The 21,424-nt window shown below is 36.2% G+C and overlaps 1 protein-coding gene across 1 annotated transcript in view; it reads left to right on the top strand.

The window, feature by feature from the left end:
- LOC125236704 (5-hydroxytryptamine receptor 1A-alpha) overlaps positions 1–12,259 on the top strand; it is a 55,595-nt gene extending 43,336 nt beyond the window's left edge. Inside the window, exon 2 of the mRNA XM_048143621.1 lies at positions 10,732–12,259. Coding sequence (XP_047999578.1) covers positions 10,732–12,019 — 1,288 coding nt within the window. The 3' untranslated portion in view covers positions 12,020–12,259. The remainder of the gene's footprint in view (positions 1–10,731) is intronic.
- Positions 12,260–21,424: the final 9,165 nt, after the last annotated feature.

Below are 21,424 nucleotides of genomic sequence, written 5' to 3'. Positions count from 1 at the left end.
TCCTAGTTTCATTCTGAAATTACTTCGGTAGTATATCGTTTATTGTAGGGACAATGATTGTTTTCGTTCTTCCAGAGATATGTGTACCGGTTCATAAATATTCTATTAACTCACATTACGCAACGCGGGCAATTTCGCGGATTCTCTTTATTATGTACACAAAATTTTTCCTCGCTTATTTACTAATGGTATTTACCTATACTACCTCCAGTATTATTGGTAGTGTCAAGTAAGCAGAACTATGCTTTAATTTATTGTTTATCGTTTTAATACTTATCGATTATGGCCATTTAAGTTTTTGCTATGAAGTTCAAAGAAAAATTACATAGGATTAGAACAAAGTTAATACCCTAAAGTAAAGTCTGGATGAAGGTAGCGTCCAGGGTTTATTGTGCATAGATGCAAGTTCAACTCAAATGTTTGTCTATGAAACAACTAACGACAGTAAAAATCTTCAAAGAGTGAAATATTTCGAATATTCAAAACGAAATGAGTAACTTACCTTAATAATTCTACAGACAACTATTTAATTAACCAATTCGGTCAAATACGTGACAGAGACCATATACTATTGATAGAATCACAGAAAATTCCTCCAAAACGGATGCGCGTGCGACCTCAGTCATTAGCAAACCCTATGATAAAGTCTAGCGCATATAATTTGTAGGATTAGTCCATGACGCAATGTTTACGAGCCTTAGGTGGAAATAAGCGGTATTCTATAATAGTGCCTGTTGTGCAATAAATTGGACTTGATTGAGGAAATTTTCCCGTCCTTAGAATACAATGACGTCGGTTTTAATGAAAAGGGATAGATTGTGAATCATTATTCAAGATTGAATCTCTAGTTAGTGCAAAATACATTCGAAGTCTGATATTAACCAAATCATTATCATCACCATTTGCTTATCCCAGTCATTTAGGGTTGGCACATCATTTGTCTTTGCCTTCCATATCTCTTTATTGCCTGTCATCTCATCATTCAATTACTTTTGTTGCATCTTAGTTCTTTCACACAGTCCATATATGTCAAAATACAATAATTAGATCTAAAATGTTTGAATAAAAAATGACGCTGTTGCTAAGAAGATACCAGTTTTACTGAATCACACAATATAAACACGTGTGTCCAAAGTGTAAGATAGGTTTGCGAGCATATCTTTAACTAATCCTATGCAAAAAGATTATAAGGTATTTAAGTACTTGAATGTCTGACATCCACAGTCATACATACAGTTGTTTCCATCTACACATTTACATGTTTAAATATCTGCACACATTTTTATACCCATGTTCAGATTTTTTTCTTAGTGAAGATTTAACTGAACGCGACTGTTCATCAGACAACTCATCTACATTAATTTGCAATTTGTTTATTTATTATTAAAAGATGTCACTACAATCTTACCTACCTAAGGTAAACACGGATTCCGCAAAAACAAAGCGTCATGCAATTAATGATAATGCTAAATCATTACCATCATTCGCGTGCCTGGTAATGACCGGTTTCAAGTGGAAAGACCCTGAGACACGGATAGGAAAACCCTTTAGACACCCACAAAACGGTTTTAAATTAACTCAGGATTTAATACATATGGAGCCATTGTCTCTTAATTGATTCATTATGAGTAGCTTATATGGATATCGATATACTTCCTGGTTTTGCCGAGCCATGCGCGTTCCTATTATTGTTTTTGTATTGGACGGAGATAGATCAAAGTGTTTTACTGGTTTGTACAAAAAGCGATGATGTCATACTCATAATCATAATATTGATTTAGTTTAACATTGTCTAGAAAAATTATATAACTCTCTTTACGATTTTGAGAAAAAAATCTAAACTACAGTAAAGAAGGTCAGAAATTGTTATTATAATGGTTCACTGTAATAAAAAAAAATAAGGTTACTTATTTACTGTAATAAAAAAAACTATAAGGTTACATACCTTATTTATTTACTTAATGTGTATAAACGAACTTATGCAAATTCACTGACGATTCAATAATCATTTTTAGAGACGTCAATACGATATCGTAAATACGAAAGATATCCATTCAATCAGTTTTAATGTCTGACACATTTTTGTTTGAAGAAACTTTATATTTGATCCTGATATATCCGATCCATATTTAGATGTATCGTCTCTTAAAGTTCTAATCGCGCCGTACATCATCCTCTAATAGCTTGTCTTTCTCTAATGATCATAAAAGGAAAATTTTGCTAGCGCCAATTAGCTTTATTACTGCCCATACACGTGCTAAAGTGGCGGTACATGGTAAAGATTGGAATAAACCTACTTCGCCTTAGAGGCCACTACTTACGAACAGAAGGAACACTTCCTACAAAATTGAGTTTGACAACAGTTCAAGGTCAAATAGAGTTGTCCCTTTCGACTATTTAGGGTTGCCAAAAATCAAGTGAATATTTCATTGGTAGCGCACGCAAAGATACATCAAAAATTGTTTCTCCGATAATTTCTTTGAGCCGAGAGGAGCCGGAATCGCCCGATCGTCACAGTGTCTTAATATTGCAAAATACCTAATTAGAATTTAGTGTGTTTCGTGTACAGCACTCAATGAAAACATAAACAAATTTAAACATAACCTTTTTGTTACCGTCATGGGAATGTAAACAGACATTAGTATGCACAGTGGAAAGATACATTGTAAAATTAACGTGGAAAAAAGAAATTTCTAGTAACAAAGGACTTTAGATGGTAGGTATAGCATGATAAGCAAAGCCTGTATGTAAGTACCATAAGTTTAAAATTCAAAATCTTTAATGTCAAAACAACAATAATCATCATCATCATTGAAAATAATCAAGTTTTTGACTTTTCTGAATACGTTAGGTACTCAAAAGCAGAAACGTCATGATAAATTACATTCCACGAATAAAGTTAACAGCGCTCCCAAACAATTTCTTACTATAGTATACTTTAAGTATTTAAATTAATGGAAACAAAAGTTACGTAATGTAAACAAATAATTAGCACATTTTCGGGTAGTTAGATTTGTCGGTTAACCAACTAAATACAAAACCAAGCGGATAGCTTGACCCTAAAATAGCTTTAGGAGCCTTTTGAGGGTGAATGAAAACATAACACGACCAAATAAGAAGGTTAACAACAGATGAGTGACAGATCCGCTTGGTTTTGCATTTAGTTGGTTAACCAACAAATGTAACTACCCGAAAATGTGCTAATTATTTGTTTACATTTTTTTTAAGAACTTAAAAGTACAGAGTATAGAATCAATTAACAACTATATATTTGACGTATTTCGTGACGTTCGCACTAACAAACGTACTAAGTAAAACGTCAAAATCTCATGGTACAGGTTCAGAAACTCGTTGTACAGTTGATTCATTTCACTTAGCAGTTAGTGATGTGAAATATTCCGTAGTTACATTAATTATTGAGATAGAAACAAGTTTGCATCTCTGTGAATGAAGGAATAAATTAATAGTGACATTGATGTATTTTATTGTAAGGAATCAATAAGATCTTGATAGGTATAACTACTTGTACTAATATGTATTCTGTGGTATAACGGAGTGTATGGAACTAAAGTTATGTATACGCTATAGAGTTTAAAAAATCCGGTCTAGTTAGTACTTTGTCACTTTGTAATTGTATGAGGTCCCCATATTGATTATCACTGTGACAAGGCACGAGACGGTTCAAAGTTTTTTTTTTGAGTTCATAGATTGTGACGCAGTTTTAAACACAGCATTAAGTAATTTCGTTTTTCATTCAAACTAACTTGTGGTTTATATTAAAAACCAACATTTAACAAGTAATATTTTTCCATGCCAAATACCAATTAGGAGTACTGGCCGATTCCGCGAAGCTTTAGTCATAAAAGATTTAAAAAGTTACACGAGACCACGCCTTGTTTATAATGCCTAAATATAGAACTTAACGGAAAACTTGTCCGGTTCTAAAATTAAGGGGCCTCAGAATTAAGATTGACAGATTTTATGTTCAGTTAATGGAGTTCTAGGAAGAACAACATGAATCTTCCCAAAGAAACAAACAAGGTTTTTACCGTAGGAGAGCTAAATCAGCAAAAAAGGATTATAATTTTAGCAATCAATGTACAAGAATCAGCAGTACGTATCTATAAAAAAGTCAATCATGTATTGTAATTTGTAGCTGTCGATTATTTTAATAACGAGTAGAAATGTGTGATGCTGATGACAGTGATGACTAGTGATGTGCAAGTTGCGGAAACTTTCCAAAAAAAATCTTAAATTTCTTGAAAAATTCACGAAACTTTCACGAAAAATAAAGGGAATTTAAATTTATGAAATGAAAAGTTTCCATCCATACAATTGTCCATACAAAATATGGAAAGTTTCCGAAGTTTTCCTATGTGAAAATTTCAGAATTTTGGAAACTTTCCGTCGGCACATTAGTAGTGATGACAAACGATTATACGATTTCATTCACAAAGTACTTTTTATAAAATATGAATTATGTAGACATGACAACGCGACAACTACGTCAATTGTCTCAAACGTTTTTTAAACCATTCATGCCTAACTTTTTTTTAAATCTCATATATATTTTATGAAGCCCCATGGCCGACATTTGGATGTATATATGCGGGCGAGGCGTGGAGCGATTTGTCCGCAGTTTCGGCATCTGGTCACGGTCACGGCCAGTACAGTAGGAAGTGGTAATCATTCAAAATTTAATCCCGTCTGGATGATTTAATAAAGTTTTTGTGGGTCGTCCTTCAGCATATAGACGAATTGTGCTAGTTTATAGGTATTTATTCTGAGTGGATGTTGGAAAAATACAGACTACAACGCATATGGCAACCGATTTCTCAGATACTCAAAAATATTTTTTTGAAAATGCTAATGCGCAGGTGTTCGACAACAAAGGTGTTTTTTTACTAACAAGTATCTAAGTATTTTAGTAGCATTAAATTCGAGACTATACCAAGAATGTATTAATAGTATTGACGTAATTGTTAATCAGCAAGTCATCTTACGTTTTTTTTTTGCTAAGCCTGACTGTTGACCCCTGCTTCACCTAATGTTTGACAGCTTGCTGCAAAACGGGTTATTAATTCTGTTGTTAAATATTTCAAATGCACAACAATGTTTTTATTTGATTTAATTGACATGTAAAGACATGTTATTTTTTAATATTGTCTTCGGTTACCGCGATAGTTACTCATGAAATAAAACTATGGAAACGGATTAAATCGGGTATAATGAATACATCCCGACGTTTCGAACTCTTTACAGCGTTCGTGGTCAACGGGTGACTGAGGAAAAATTACAATGTGCAAAAACTACCCACATACAAGAAATATTAATTATTATTTTTTAGTAAGGTTTTTAGACAATATTGTTGCTGTGCGCACTAAAATACAAGGACCAATTATGTACACTGTCGTCACTGTCGTCAGTCGGGTTTTGTCCAAATACCCTAAATAAAATACACTCTTAGGGCCACTTGCACCAGCCGCTTAACTCAAGTTTAGTGACAACAAGATGAGTGTAATATGGTGGGTTAACCTCGGGTTAACCCTCCATGTTCGGTGGTGCAAGTGACCTTTAGTGTTAAGGATAAAGAAGATCATTTTAATCAATTGGCCCGCTAAGCTACTTCTGCTGATGACCGCATAACGTAAGGTATTTCTGTCAAAAGGAATATCAAATCCTAAAACAACAACAAGCAAGTTCATTCTTTAAGTCTGATTAAAATAGCTACAGGAAAATGACGCTACATTATTTTAGATATGGGCAAAGCATTCATGTTGAAAAATAATATCGCATGTAATTTCATAATATTTCGTGATCCTATCCATTTCGTGGTCATGTTAAGTCAACACACGATTCAGTGTTATTCGTAAAAAAAAGCTCGTGTCATGCAGAGGGTGTTTTTGATCAATAGTTGAATGGAAAATCCGAGGGGTGAAAAGCAAACCACTAGGGTTTTTAAAGGTACATGAGTGCTATAATTATAAAGGTGTATAAATATGTTAATAAACAAGTTAACAATGGTCGTGAATTTCTAAACTGCACTTAAACATATGGATTTTAGGCTATTTTCTGGGATAACCAATCTGATATTCAACATTATTATGTAACTGCCCAAAAATACATTTTAATGGTCTACATTTTTTGTAAACCATAAACATAAACCTTTAAAATGTAGAGGAATCGGTTTTAATACCACACCTTATAGTCTTATTGAACAACGTAATCTACATTATATACCAAACCCTTTTTTACATGATTAACATTTATAAATATGTTACATAAAACGTCTACAGACGGGGATATCCTAACCTTGCTCTTTTTCACTACACGACCGTAAATTACGATGTTTACAATAAAACATTTCAAAACAAGCCAGATCAGAACACTCTAAACGTCTTCACTAATACCATAAACTTCACGGTATGCTTATCAAAAAGAGTGGATTGTTATAATATTTACAATTTTTTGCAATTTTTGAAGCATTAAAAACTAGGTCAAAATATTTCTGAAAAATATAATTTTTGTCATTGACCCATTAAAAATATGAGGCATATATAAGCGATATGAATGATTTTCAAAAATAAATTACCATCATTTGTGCTTTCTTTTATAATCCGTCATTGACTGTTCAATTTATGCAAGTTTCATATCAAGGTTGAAAAAAGTGGGTTAATGATTTAATCATTAGAGAATATTCTAATATTTGTGAAAGCTAATTGAGATATAAATAAAATAGGCCAGCGACATTACCAACCTACGCGAAATGATCTTCAATGACAATTTTGGCTGAAAAAATATGATCTCGAATCTGCTTTGATAAAAAATAAACATTAGCTGTTCGCTGGAGAACTTTTGGCGCCACTCTGTGATACCTCAAGGCCTTAATAATTTAGGATGACCAGTAAGGTAAAAGAAAATGGCTATGAATCAACTGTTCTTAAAGTAGATACATTATTTGATTATAAGTGACAAAAAATACTTATCATATTTAAAATTAACATCATGTGGAAAAGACCACATATTTTTTCCACATTATTTGTCCACTTTTTGCAGCACAGAATATTGGTATCTGGAAAACAGTTCTCAACGAATTATATAACCTAATACCACTATGTAACATAACTTTTATGCTTTGAAAAAAACTGGTCACGGAATTGTATATTTTCGACTTTTATCCGACATTTAAAATTCCATTCCTCAAAGTTATACAAAAGTGACTGGACTATTTATATACTATTTATTATTTAATTTTTATTATTTCAATTTGCCGGAAGGAATTTCACCTAAAATGTATCAAAGTCCACATTATCTAGTTCACACGTTTAAGAAGTTTTAAATTCATTATTAGCCAACATCTTCTTAAATGACATGTTAAACAAACACTACAGACTTGCCGAGGTGTCACGGTCAGCTAAGACCTCGACATAGATTTTTTTTGTCGAAATCGCAAATTAAAAATAACTTATGACTAATTTTTTAAACTCTTGGTAGGCACATTTTATCTTGTACCATGTGAAAGTGTTTATGAATTTATTGGTTGGGGAAAACAGTCGTAAATTTTGAATATTTACTGAAATTCATGTAAATTTTATTTTTATCTCCCTATCTTTTCTGGACTGCAGATTGCACTTTATGTGTTTTCATTACAAACTCAATAAAACGTAATATAAAAGCTCTGGTACAGATTTTAAAAATGTGCATAGTAAACTCCTTAATACGTAAACAAATATTCCTATTACACTACAAATATTGACATTCGATAGCAATTACAATTTCTAATCAAATCAATCAATGTAAGACCATGAAACATTTCTTCATCGCAAGGTTTACTTAACATGCAGCGTTGCCCACCAATGGTCTTGTGTTTTCCAATGCATGTATACGATTGTATACATTCAATTGTATCGATTCCGCATACGAGAGATACAGATGCAATTATATACAATTTATGCATGATTTGATTTTCAAATAATGCTTGAGGGTCAAAGTGATCCAAGGGCAATATACATAATGTATGTGGTGGGAGAATATTCTGGTCTGCGATGGTGGCCGTGGCTGTTGCGAAGGGGAACTAATAGGAATCTGTCGTCATAACTTTAGCCATTAACATTTTACATACATACATACATACATACATACAATCACGCCTGTATCCCATAAAGGGGTAGGCAGAACACATGAAACTACTAAAGCTTCAGTGCCACTCTTGGCAAATAAGGGGTTGAAACACACACATTTTATTTGACATTAAATAGCTTCGGAGATAAAAATACAGGGTCATATGCAGAATTTACGATATGAACATACATAATACATAATTATATCAGTTTGTTCATCAGGAGCAATTTGTTCTATTGTGACCAACCCCGAAAAAATTGTGTTAGAAAAAAAAATTGAAGGACATCATATTTTTATTAAGCCCGATAAGCCCGATTTTATTAAGCGATGGTGGCCGTGGCTGTTGCGAAGGGGAACTAATAGGAATCTGTCGTCATAACTTTAGCCATTAACATTTTACATACATACATACATACAATCACGCCTGTATCCCATAAAGGGGTAGGCAGAACACATGAAACTACTAAAGCTTCAGTGCCACTCTTGGCAAATAAGGGGTTGAAACACACACATTTTATTTGACATTAAATAGCTTCGGAGATAAAAATACAGGGTCATATGCAGAATTTACGATATGAACATACATAATACATAATTATATCAGTTTGTTCATCAGGAGCAATTTGTTCTATTGTGACCAACCCCGAAAAAATTGTGTTAGAAAAAAAAATTGAAGGACATCATATTTTTATTAAGCTTAAATAAAAATTCATTCAAAACGAAAGGTTATTTCTCCTCGTGAATATTTATAGGAATAGCTTATGATTTAGACTCGTTTAAATGGAAAAGAACTAGATTTAGAAATCTTTATAAACTCTTAATATTTCAATAACAAGAATATTCAAATCGTGTCCGAATTTAACATTTCAGATACCTGCAGGCTAAAAATAAGTGTTCCACATTTTATTAATGTAATCACCAGTCAATAATGTTCAGTACAAACAAACATATCAGATAGCTTCTTATTTCAATCATCCTCGGACGAGGTTTTGTATGATTTTGTTTATGTAGCGCGTTTTAAATGGAGTAGCCTTCCCTTGAAATAAAAAGGGAAATGTTCCTGGATTATTTTGTTCCGCAGCCTTGGTGTTGACAACTGGATGATTTGTAGATTTTGATGGAAATAATCTGTCAATCGTTTTTTACTCCTCTTCTCTTTGAGAACACTAAAGGTCTCAAAATAAGTACAATCTTGGCTATAGCACTGCATACTTAAGCGCTCCATTGTTCCGCGATGGGAAAATCATGTAATAAAAAATCCTTAATACAATTATAATTACATAAAAAAACGCCACAATCAAAATTAGAATAACTTAATTTTTAATATACGACCATGTCATGCTGAGTCGGATTGCCCGTCAATCAAATTGAATTTATAAGTCACACTTCCGAAGCATGACGAACCATAAACTCGCCGATTAATTTTTTATTCATAAATCGTATTATTACGTAAACAAACAAGAATTCGGAAGTGATTTTGTTCACATGATTGTGTGTCATTGACCTTTGAAGAGTTTTGGCAGCGGTCGAGGTAACCATTAAGAAAAATAAACTAGGTATTTCCTGAGATATATGAGATTTTCAATGGGACGGAAAATTTACGTCGACAACACAACGAATTGTTACTATGATTGTGTTATTATGATGTAATGTTATAATATATGATGTAATATAACTGTAGCGAAAATTATATTATGTATTATCATTAAACTACCATTTTTTAAGGTCATATTTTGAACACAACTTGACTACCGTTGGTGTCTAAATCGGTCAATTTATTTTGTGTGATGATCAGTCATATCTTTTTTTGGTTGACCTGAGATATAATTATGTACTTTTTTGCCTTGACACGTTTGTGTTATGTTTCAGTTGCTAACAATACAATTGATTAATAATTAAACAGTAACATTGTAACAAATACAAATCGCTGGACACAAAACAATTCACTAACCTAATGACTATATGTAATTAATGTGCTGTATACTGAGTTGCGTACGCGTTGAAACAGTGCTTTGGTGCTTTCGTAACTTCGAGTAGGGTAAAGGTCATACTGTAATAGCTGTTAGTTACAATAACCAAAGCCCTTCGCTAATATAATTATATCGTATTATGTAGGTAATGTTTAGATTTCCGTTGGAAGAAGTAGTTTGAAGTTATTTTTTAGATATTTCGGCAAAAGCAAAATGTTTCGTTGCGCCATGTCGATAGGTACGTAATGGTTTTATCAAATAATGATTATTACGTCAATTACGAATAGTTCATTAAGGGATTATCGTCTACCAGATTTTACTGTACAAGGCCGACGGATTGGACGGAAAACTTCCAGAATTCGCAAAACCGATACGTAAGCAATTTATGAACGGTGTAACTAACTTCGAGCTCAATCAATAAAACCCTGAATCTATACCTTCATAAAGAAATATTTACAAAACAAGCCTTGATTGATTCTGATTGTTCGGTGATTAATTACTCCACAAAATCAGGACAAAGCCATAAAACCGCTGATTAATACGTAGAAAATTGACACAACCTTGCGTTCTTGTTTGAGAGCGCACCCAAATCAACTACGAGTGTGGCAAACATTTCTAATTCGCGTTTCTGTTGTTACAGGTTCGTCATAAACTTGCTGGCGACGAATTTGCTAACGACGTCGATGTTGGCGCCTGCGCTGTTCGGCGAACATTCCACGCTGATCAGATCGGAGCAGATGGCTTGGCTCGAGGCGGGCGACGCCGCCGCCGCGGCCTGCAGCCTCGCCGCTCTCCTCTCCGTCACGCTGATCGCGCTGGACCAACACCACGCAGTCACGGATCCGCTGCGTTGCCACACTCGCCTCCTGCAACGCCGGCCCGTCGTCCTCTGCGCCTCCACTTGGCTCATCGCCGCTTCGGCTGCAGCCATTCGCGCCACCATCGCCGTGGTTCGCCACTTCTACCCCGACGAGCCAGTCGTGCAGGGCGTCGAGCTAGTCTATTCCATCGTGTACTTAATTCTTGGCATCCTCGCTCCCGCTACCGTCGTCTGCGTTATGTACGCGAGAATCTACCGAGCGGCGCGCTCCTCCGGTCTCCGAGCGCGAGCCCACGGGGCCAGCGCGCTGCAGCTCCACGAACCTCAAACCAACTTACCAGATCTCATTGAAGAAGGCGAAGGCCTAACGCTTAAGATTGATATACCCGAAAGCGGTCCCGCAGAGGAGACCGACCGGAAATTCGGCCCGTTCCTGCTTCCTCCAGATCAGCCACGTCGGTGCCCTTCTGTCGCAAGTTTGAGAAATGCGCGAAAAGATGGGAAATCGAATGAGGATTTGAGGAAAGGCTTGCCGGCGGTGAGTTCTGCTCCTTCCCTAGCGGCGCCTCTGCTGGCCGTACAGCCGCGGACGCCAGTTCCTTCCGCAAACGGCTCGAGGATTACATCGATCCGGTGCAGAATTTCAAACGCATCGCTGTTTCGGTACCGCGAGGAGTCCCGCGCGGCCCGTGTCGGGATCCTCACCGGCGCGCTAGTGATGCTACATATCCCCCACGCCGTCACCGCCGCGGTGTCGGCGGCGGCGCCGGGACTGGGCGAGTACGCCCGCACGCCGGCCCTGGCGCTGCTGCTGCTGGCGTCGGCGGCATCCCCGTTCCTGTTTGCGCTGCGGTCGCGGCGCGTGCAGCGCGAGGCGCGTCGCTTGCTGTTGCCTGAGAAAAGCGCGTGGGAGCGCGCCTCAGGCGCGGCGTCGGCGGCCGTGGCCGACGGGCAGCGCGCGCGCGCTGCCCTGGAGCTGCTGAGGACGCTGTCGCCCGGGAACGCTAGAGAAGCGCCGCCGGCGGGAAACGGTGGAGAGGCGGGTGCGTGCCGAGGCTCCTTCAGCTCGGGCGGCAGCACCCAGCTGTCGTCCGCGTCCGACGAGTGACCGCCGCCCCCGCCGCCCCCGCCGCCCCGGCCCGCGCGGGCCGCCCGCGTGCACTTCGCGCGACCCACCGCTCTACTCATCTGTGATACTAAGCTAAGCCACGCGCTCGGCGCGACTGTCAGACTGATATAGTTTAAGTTAATTTATTAATGTGTCAATGTACCTTGCCGCTAAGCGGACAACTTTTATTACCTGATATAAGTAAGTGTATGGAAATATTAAAATTCGTATCGAAATTTATCAACACAGTTTCCTTTACCAACCTACTCACTTTTCATCTCGTTTTTGCACGTATAAAAGTGATAACTATGACAATTTTTTTAATACATTTTAATACATTAAAAGAATATCTTTAAACCACATTTTACGTGCAAAAAGGATTTGATTTTTTACCTAAAATGAAAATGGATTCCAGGTGGTTCAAGAAATGCGATACATCCCATAAAGAAATCTGTATTTTTCCAACCACCTACAATCCACTGTCAACTGCAATAAAAAATAGTAACAAAGGCTAAAAATATATAATATATTAAAATGGGTCACTCGACTACCGAACTAACCAACAACAAATAAAACATTTGAAGTAAAACATACAAAGCGATTTTCTACTTAAAATACAGGGGGTGACCCGTACTAATATATTGAACGAAACCTAAATCGAGTTTCTACCATTAATATGTTTTTGACGTTTTAGAAACGTTACTAGATACCGTAAACGTCACGGTAATTTCATGCATTGTATGGAGAAAGAGAACACCGCAATAGATGGTGACTTATTAATACCAAAAACTACAAAGAAGCTCCTTGACGTTTAGACTAATAGTAACGTATTCAAACGTCAATATTAGAGGCTCTAATATTGTATATCGCTACATAGCCTTAATCTGACAAAGTTACAAAACGCGGCCCGGTGTAATTTCATACTATATCGCAATATGTTGACCAATTGAGATTTATATTTTGAGCAAGGTCGCGAAAACTTTCTTTGTCAGACGATAGCCTGAGACTTGGTGGTAGAATGATAGTGTATTGACTGGAAATACACACACACACACACACATACTTCGTAATACACACAACTATGAGTATAATTTATATAGTCGCTTAATTTCCTCTACAAATCGGAAAAACGCTGGGATCGACTATTACAAGCGTAGCGGAAAACGTTGGCAGTGAATGCGGTATCACAGTAGGTAATGTGTATGGACTATAAATAATAATAATAAATATGAATATGAATATGAATATGAATATGAATATAATTATTTATATAAAAAGTAAGTATACCTAATACACCGCGTTTTTTTCCGTTAAATCGACACGCAGTTAGGTTCATTATCAGGAACCAACCCGTGTATAGCTTTTTTGTTAAATACGAAAAAAAATTTTTTTTTAGTTTTCATACATAATAAATGGATTAATTAGTGTGAGAGGACCTTAATCGTAACATTAAAGTCATTGTCAAGTGTTTGATGGCCCATGTCAAAACAAATAACATTAGGAAGTGGTAAAGGATGCCACACACGTGTTCAGTAATTAAATTTATTTATTTAATAATTCGATAACCGTAAGAGTTAAGAGGCTAGTTTCTTAGAGAAATTGATTGTATTTGAACTAAAGAATCTTCCCTTAAAGTTAACGGAATTCAACAAAAACAGGGTGTGATTAAAAGTCATCCTACGAAGGTTCTTTAAACCTAAAAACTGCCGTTTCAAAGACTAAAGGAAGATATAGTAGGGGGAGGAGACCTTAATAGTTATTTGTTATACAAGGGGGCAAAGTTGTATTTTAACGCCGAGTGTGGAATTGAAAAACGAGCAAGTGAAAGGATTCTATAGTTGAACCACGAGCGAAGCAAATGGTTCGAGAATAGAATCCTGAACTTGCGAGTTTTTTAACACACGAGAAGTAAAATACATCTGCACCCGAGTGTAACACAAAACGTTTTCCCTTCACTATAGCGAGGAAACTACAACGCAAAAAATGCGTTTGGAAGCATGATCACTGCTTCAGTAGTTCCACCTGGTGGTAAATCATCTTTATTACTAGATTCACCTACTTTTATCAATTTTAAGGCAGTTAATTTGACTTCATTCAAGGTCAAACTACTTTACCCACTAGTGGATAAAATGCGTTTTTACCCGCTGGTATTAAAGGACAAAATACGTGTTTCCGAGCTAGTGAGGGGAAAAAGATTTAAACATCTATTCTACTAGCCAGCTTATTTGGGCTTACTTTAATTTTGTTTAAAATTACTTTGCACACCTGTGGATAAAATGCAACTTAGTAAACGTGGTTGAGAAACCATTCTTCAACCATAAACATCACTTTTTTGTTTAAAGAAACGCAAGAGACCTATCCGATCCATATCGTATTTAGAGCTTATATTTAACGTAGGTATCTTAAAGTTCGAATGGAGGCGAAAGTTACTGAAGTGTTCCTTCAGCTTTCAATTTCAAAGTAATTTTTCTAAAGCTGTAGAAAAAAAAATAGGTACAAATACTTGACTTTGTCACTTAGTTAATAGGATTTCTTCGAATAAAGTACTTAGATGGAAACTTTAAATCGTTTTCTAGGAACAATTTTCTCAGAACAAAATTGTTTTATAACTAAGCGAGGTAGCAACAAAGCGGGTCAGAAAATAATAGGCAATGATGTACCTAGTAATTTTAACTTAATAGCTAATAATTGCTCGATACCAATTATACAACCTGTTTTTATTGAATTCTGATAACTTAAGGGAAGGTTCTTTAGGTCAAATAAAATCTCTAAGAAACTAGTGTCTTAACTTCTCTTAATATTTAGTAAAAAAATAATTTTTCCCCTCACTAGCTCGGAAACACGTGTTTTGTCCTTTAATACCAGCGGGTAAAAACGCATTCTAACCACTAGTGGGTAAAGTAATATAACCTTGAATAAAGTCAAATGAACTGCTTTAAAATTGATAAAAGTAGGTGAATCTAGTAATAAGGATGATTTACCACCTGTGGAACTACTGGAAGCAGTTATAAACGCATTTTTTGCGTTGTAGTTTCCTCGCTATAGTGAGGAGAAATGAACTGTTTTAAAATTGATAAAAGTACACACGGGTGCAAATGTATTTTACTTTTCGTGTGTTAAAAAACTCGCAAGTTCAGGATACTATTCTCGAACCACTCGCTTCGCTCGTGGTTCAACTATAGAATCCCTTCACTTGCTCGTTTTTCAATTCCACACTCGGCGTTAAAATACAACTTTGCCCCCTTGTATAACAAATAACTATAATAACCGAACAATTGAATCTGAACCTTTACGACTTCGTAAAGTTATTTTGACATGTGACGTCTGATATTTGATATTGACTTTTATATTGTTCTTAAGGTTCTCTCACACTTGATTTAATAAATTCCTCTTAAGGACAGTCAATAATTATTTTTTCATCGTCATACACTCGTAAAAGAAGGGCGTGCATGAATTCTTTCCAATACTAAAGCAGTCTTGGTCTGGAGTTGCCTATAGGTACTCCTACCACGACCGTACCACACCTCGGACAATGAAGATCAAATAATATTATATGAAAAAGGCGCGTTCACAGTCTAAGCTCGTGTAGGTGAACGCGTACCATGCTTTTATGAGTAAGATATGACAGGTCGACTGGTCGGTTTTTGATAGGCGGTAACTGTGAAGTAACCGAGAGCAGGTGGCACTTTCAGCGAGAAGCGCGAATGGCCATACTGTACCCGTACTATCAACGCTTGTTTGACAAGCCCGTGGCATTATAGAAAAGCAAACAACCACATGTTATTGTCATTAAGCTATGCCCTTGCGTAGAACTAGTGAAAACATGTTTACTGACCACCTCGCCCTCCGCCTTAATGGGTCGGTCAACTGGAGTACCGTTTGACTTAGTCCGTTAAGCGTTACACTTCAAGGAATGATCAGCCGGCGTATTATGATTCCAATTTTATCACCTTTCCACGTGGATAAAGCATCCGTCACGCTTTGGCAAGTATGTCAGTGTGAGAGTGACAGTTGTCTTATCCACGTGGACAAATAGTAAGGCGGCGGAATTGAAAAAAGTCGTCTAGTTTTGAAGTTGATGTGACTGGAGAGTATACTGCTGACAAGTGGTATCGTTGTGATCGGTAGACTTTACTGAGTACGAAATAATGACTTGTCGCATTCTCAGACTGTGGGGGGGTTAACTATGACGTCACAAAGATCGCGGTCCCGGGTTTCAATTTTTTGCCAATTTGTCTAGAACCCCTTATCCAATTTTGAAAAATGAGGTGTCGATTGAAAGCGTATAACATGCTGATTAAGATTTCTTATATGTGAAAAGTATAGTTTTGTTAGTAATTTTTTAATTAACAATAATGCAAAAAATACTTTTTTTTTACTCTCTTTTTTGATTTTTGTGACTCAAAAAGGCAATGAAAACGGCCACTTAGCTAAAAAATATGTTATATAAATCATTTAACTACATTATTAAGCTATCTGTTGCTTTTTAAATTTCCACGATCGGATAATAAATAAGCAAACTACAACCACATACCTGTAGGCGGGGAGTACCGCTTGACACGCGTTCCCATACATTCGGCGTCTATCAAATTACACCTCGCGCAAAATTCGTTTCAAGCAGATATACCTCTAATCTTATTCATCGTAACCTATCAATATTGGTATCATTTGAAAGTACAATTAAAGTACTTTAAGAAACAATGTCAATCACTTTCTTAAAATTAATCATCGCCAGTCTGCGGTGGTTACAAAGGAAAAAAGTGGGTATGCAATTTGACTGGTTTCCTAGGTTTGATACCCTAGACGAGTTTAAAAGGGGAGGTAAAGGTGACATATGGGTTGTTCTCTGGCCTAAAAGCTATACAGAGGGTCAGGGGAGAAAAAAACTAGGGTTTAAGTTTAGTTTTAAGTTATTTTTTCTTTTATTTGTTGATTTTATTGTGATTATTTTTTTTGTAATTTTATAAAGGATACACGTTGGTTTCTTTTGCTGAAAATTCCCTTTTTTATGAGAAATGTTATGAATTTCATGGCATTTTCCGATAGAGACTAAAATTAACTTTCAAATAAGGCCACATAGTCATACTGACACATAGTCATACCCTTAATATTATATAAGTAAAAGTATGACTATGTGGCCTACTGATACATAGCCATACCCTTAATATTATATAAGTAAAATTATGATTATGTGGCCTTATTTGAAAGTTAATTTTAGTCTCTATCGGAAAATGCCATAAAATTCATAACATTTCTCATAAAAAAGGGAACTTTTAGCACAAGAAACCAACGTGTATCCTTGATAAAATTACAAAAAAATTAAACACAATAAAATCAACAAATAAAGGAAAAAATAACTTAAAACTAAACTTAAACCCTAGTTTTTTTCTCCGCTGACCCTCTGTGTAGCTTTTAAGTCAGAGAAAAATCCATATGTCACCTTTACCTCCCCTTTTAAACTCGTCTAGGGTATCAAACCTAGGAAACCAGTCAAATTGCATACCCACTTTTTTCCTTTGTAACCACCGCAGGCTGGCGATTATTGATTTTAAGAAAATGATGGACATTGTTTCTTAAAGTACTTTAATTGTCCTTTCAAATGATACCAATATTGATAGGTTACGATGAATAAGATTAGAGGTACATCTGCTTGAAACGAATTTTGCGCGAGGTGTATTTTGGTAGACGCCGAATGTATGGGAACGCGTGTCAAGCGGTACTCCCCGCCTACAGGTATGTGGTTGTAGTTTGCTTATTTATTATCCGATCGTAGAAATTTAAAAAGCAACAGATAGCTTAATAATGTAGTTAAATGATTTATATAACATATTTTTTAGCTAAGTGGTCGTTTTCATTGCCTTTTTGAGTCACAAAAATCAAAAAAGAGAGTAAAAAAAAGTATTTTTTGCATTATTGTTAATTAAAAAATAACTAACAAAAATATACTTTTCACATATAAGAAATCTTAATCAGCATGTTATACGCTTTCAATCGACACCTCATTTTTCAAAATTGGATAAGGGGTTCTAGACAAATTGGCAAAAAATTTAAACCCGGGACCGCGATCTTTGTGACGTCATAGTTAACCCCCCCACAGTCTGAGAATGCGACAAGTCATTATTTCGTACTCAGTAAAGTCTACCGATCACAACGATACCACTTGTCAGCAGTATACTCTCCAGTCACATCAACTTTTTCCGAGACCCTCTCGCCGCTCTACTAAAATGATAAAATTGGAAGCATGATTCGCCGGCTGCATTAATGATTATATACACTCAATATTCTGAAAGGTGGGCCAAAATGGTTACCGAGTGGGACCCACGGACTACCATAGATGGTGTAGGTCGGGGTTCAGGCAGACCAAAAAGGAGATGGTGCGACGACCTGGAAAAAAATTATCCCAACTGGTGGGGAAGTGATAGGGTCGAGTGGAGGAAGAGAGGGGGGGCCTTTGCCCAGCAGTGGGACACTAATGCAGGCTAAAAAAAAGTTTTTTTCAAATATTTTTTTAAGGAAAAAAATTTAAAAATTCGTGATTCGAATACTATAAAAAATCGGCTAATATACATGGGGTATATTCTAACAGCCGGAATATAAAACCGGCCAAGAGCGTGTCGGGCCACGCTCAGTGTAGGGTTCCGTAGTTTTTCGTATTTTTCTCAAAAACTACTGAACCTATCAAGTTCAAAACAATTTTCCTAGAAAGTCTTTATAAAGTTCTACTTTTGAGATTTTTTTCATATTTTTTAAACATATGGTTCAAAAGTTAGAGGGGGGGGGGGGACGCACTTTTTTTCCTTTAGGAGCGATTATTTCCGAAAATATTAATATTATCAAAAAACGATCTTAGTAAACCCTTATTCATTTTTAAATACCTATCCAAAAATATATCACACGTTGGGGTTGGAATGAAAAAAATATCAGCCCCCACTTTACATGTAGGGGGTACCCTAATAAAACATTTTTTTCCATTTTTTATTTTTGCACTTTGTTGGCGTGATTGATATACATATTGGTACCAAATTTTAGCTTTCTAGTGCTTACGGTTACTGAGATTATCCGCGGACGGACGGACGGACGGACGGACGGACGGACGGACGGACAGACAGACATGGCGAAACTATAAGGGTTCCTAGTTGACTACGGAACCCTAAAAATGGGTGTGTAAATGTGGTGACGGGTTAAGAATTTCACCACCTCATTTAAATTCTATCATACTAACAACGAGTGGTCATTATCACTAGTTTTAAAATTATTAGGCGTGTTTTTTCAAAAATAGCATTACGTCGTTTTCCACAGACTTTCCAACGGCAAATTCGTGCGTTAGAAATTCAAAAATCGATCCCCAGTAGCAAGAACGGCGTCTGTTCACAGTGCAATAATGCATGATATAAAAAGTGACTAGTTGTTTATGTTTTCAAGGGTGAATCCACCTTTGTAGTCAAAATCTCCCGAATTCGTGAAATTATTTGGTTGTAATGTAATAGAAAATTTCTAGGACAGGGGCCCGTTTCTCGAAAGGTACAAGCCTTGTATTACAAGTGCGCGAACTGTCAAATCGTATGGGTTGTCATGAAAACACACTTGTAATACAAAGCTTGACCCTTTCGAGAAACGGGCCCCAGGCAGCTAAAATGTATGAAAAAGGTACCGTTTTTTTTTTCAATATTTCGGGGTTGATCCTATAGTAAAAGTTACCAGTAATACTCCGTACTATTTTAAATAAACATTATGTATGTATAAATGAGTACATACTTGTTTATGACTCTTGACCGAACGTATATTAAATTATGTAATGTGTGTATTATATAGCGAGTAATCTGTTAGGTACATAATTTATCATTATATAAATAAATAATGAATAAATATTGGGGACACCTGCACAGATCAACTTAGCCCCAATCTAAGCAAAGCTTGTACTATGGGTGCTAAGCGACGATATACATACTTAAATAGATAAATACACACTTATGTACATAGAAAACATCCATGACTCAGGAACAAATATCTGTGCTCATCACACAAATAAATGCCCGTACCGGGATTCGAACCCAGGACCGCGGCTTACCAGGCAGAGTCACTACCGACAGACCCAGACCGGTCGTCAAAAAATAATATTACCGACAATTTGAGCCTGCTTATAGGTAATATCTTTAAACCTTCTAAGAATTACACCACGATCATAAACAAGGAAAATGCATACTTTAATGATATAATCATTGTATAATGACAATCACAGTTTGATGTTAGAGGTCGATACGCAAAACGAGTTTGCAAAAATTCCCCGATTTTTAACCGACTTCAAAAAAGGAGGAGGTTCTCAATTCGACTGAATGTTTTTTTTTTTTTTTTAAACGTCTTTAAGGTGGCGTTTGAATCTTAACTGCAGCCGGCCTTACCGAAGTGACAATCATTGACAGGAGAGGATACTTAGCACATGACATATCAACCATATCATAGCGTAATATCTTCTTTTTTAGGGTTCCGTAGTCAACTAGGAACCCTTATAGTTTCGCCATGTCTGTCTGTCTGTCCGTCCGTCCGTCCGTCCGTCCGTCCGCGGATAATCTCAGTAACCGTTAGCACTAGAAAGCTGAAATTTGGTACCAATATGTAAATCAATCACGCCAACAAAGTGCAAAAATAAAAAATTGAAAAAAATGTTTTATTAGGGTACCTCCCCTACATGTAAAGTGGGGGCTGATATTTTTTTTCATTCCAACCCCAACGTGTGATATATTGTTAGATAGGTATTTAAAAATGAATAAGGGTTTACTAAGATTGTTTTTTGATAATATTAATATTTTTGGAAATAATCGCTCCTAAAGGAAAAAAAAGTGCGTCCCCCCCCCCTCTAACTTTTGAACCATATGTTTAAAAAATATGAAAAAAAATCACAAAAGTAGAACTTTATAAGGACTTTCTAGGAAAATTGTTTTGAACTTGATAGGTTCAGTAGTTTTTGAGAAAAATACGGAAAACTACGGAACCCTACACTGAGCGTGGCCCGACACGCTCTTGGCCGGTTTTTGTCTGTATTTTTTTTGTTAACTATTCGATGGTGCTGTGAAATCATACTTTAATATGTTATTTTTATTTCATATCATATAAGTCTAAGGGTCCACTATGTGCTCCGACACATGCTGAGTGGCATCCTTTTTGGAACAAAAATCTGTACATTTACCACTTATGTAACGTGTTGTTTCGAATAAATTTTATTTCTATTTCTAATAGAAGAGAGAAGAGAGAGGCGTATGCTCAGCAGTGGGCAATAAAGGGCTGATATGATGATGATGATGATGATGACATCATACAAAGAATGAAGAGCTATCACTAACTAGAACCTATCAGTATCAGTCAATTTATTTTCACCTCACCTATTTGGAAAGGGACATTTATTCCCAC

This window comes from Leguminivora glycinivorella, chromosome 19, assembly GCF_023078275.1.
Source record: "Leguminivora glycinivorella isolate SPB_JAAS2020 chromosome 19, LegGlyc_1.1, whole genome shotgun sequence".
Taxonomy (NCBI): Eukaryota; Metazoa; Arthropoda; class Insecta; order Lepidoptera; family Tortricidae; genus Leguminivora; species Leguminivora glycinivorella.
This window is presented reverse-complemented; position numbering and strand designations above follow the sequence as displayed.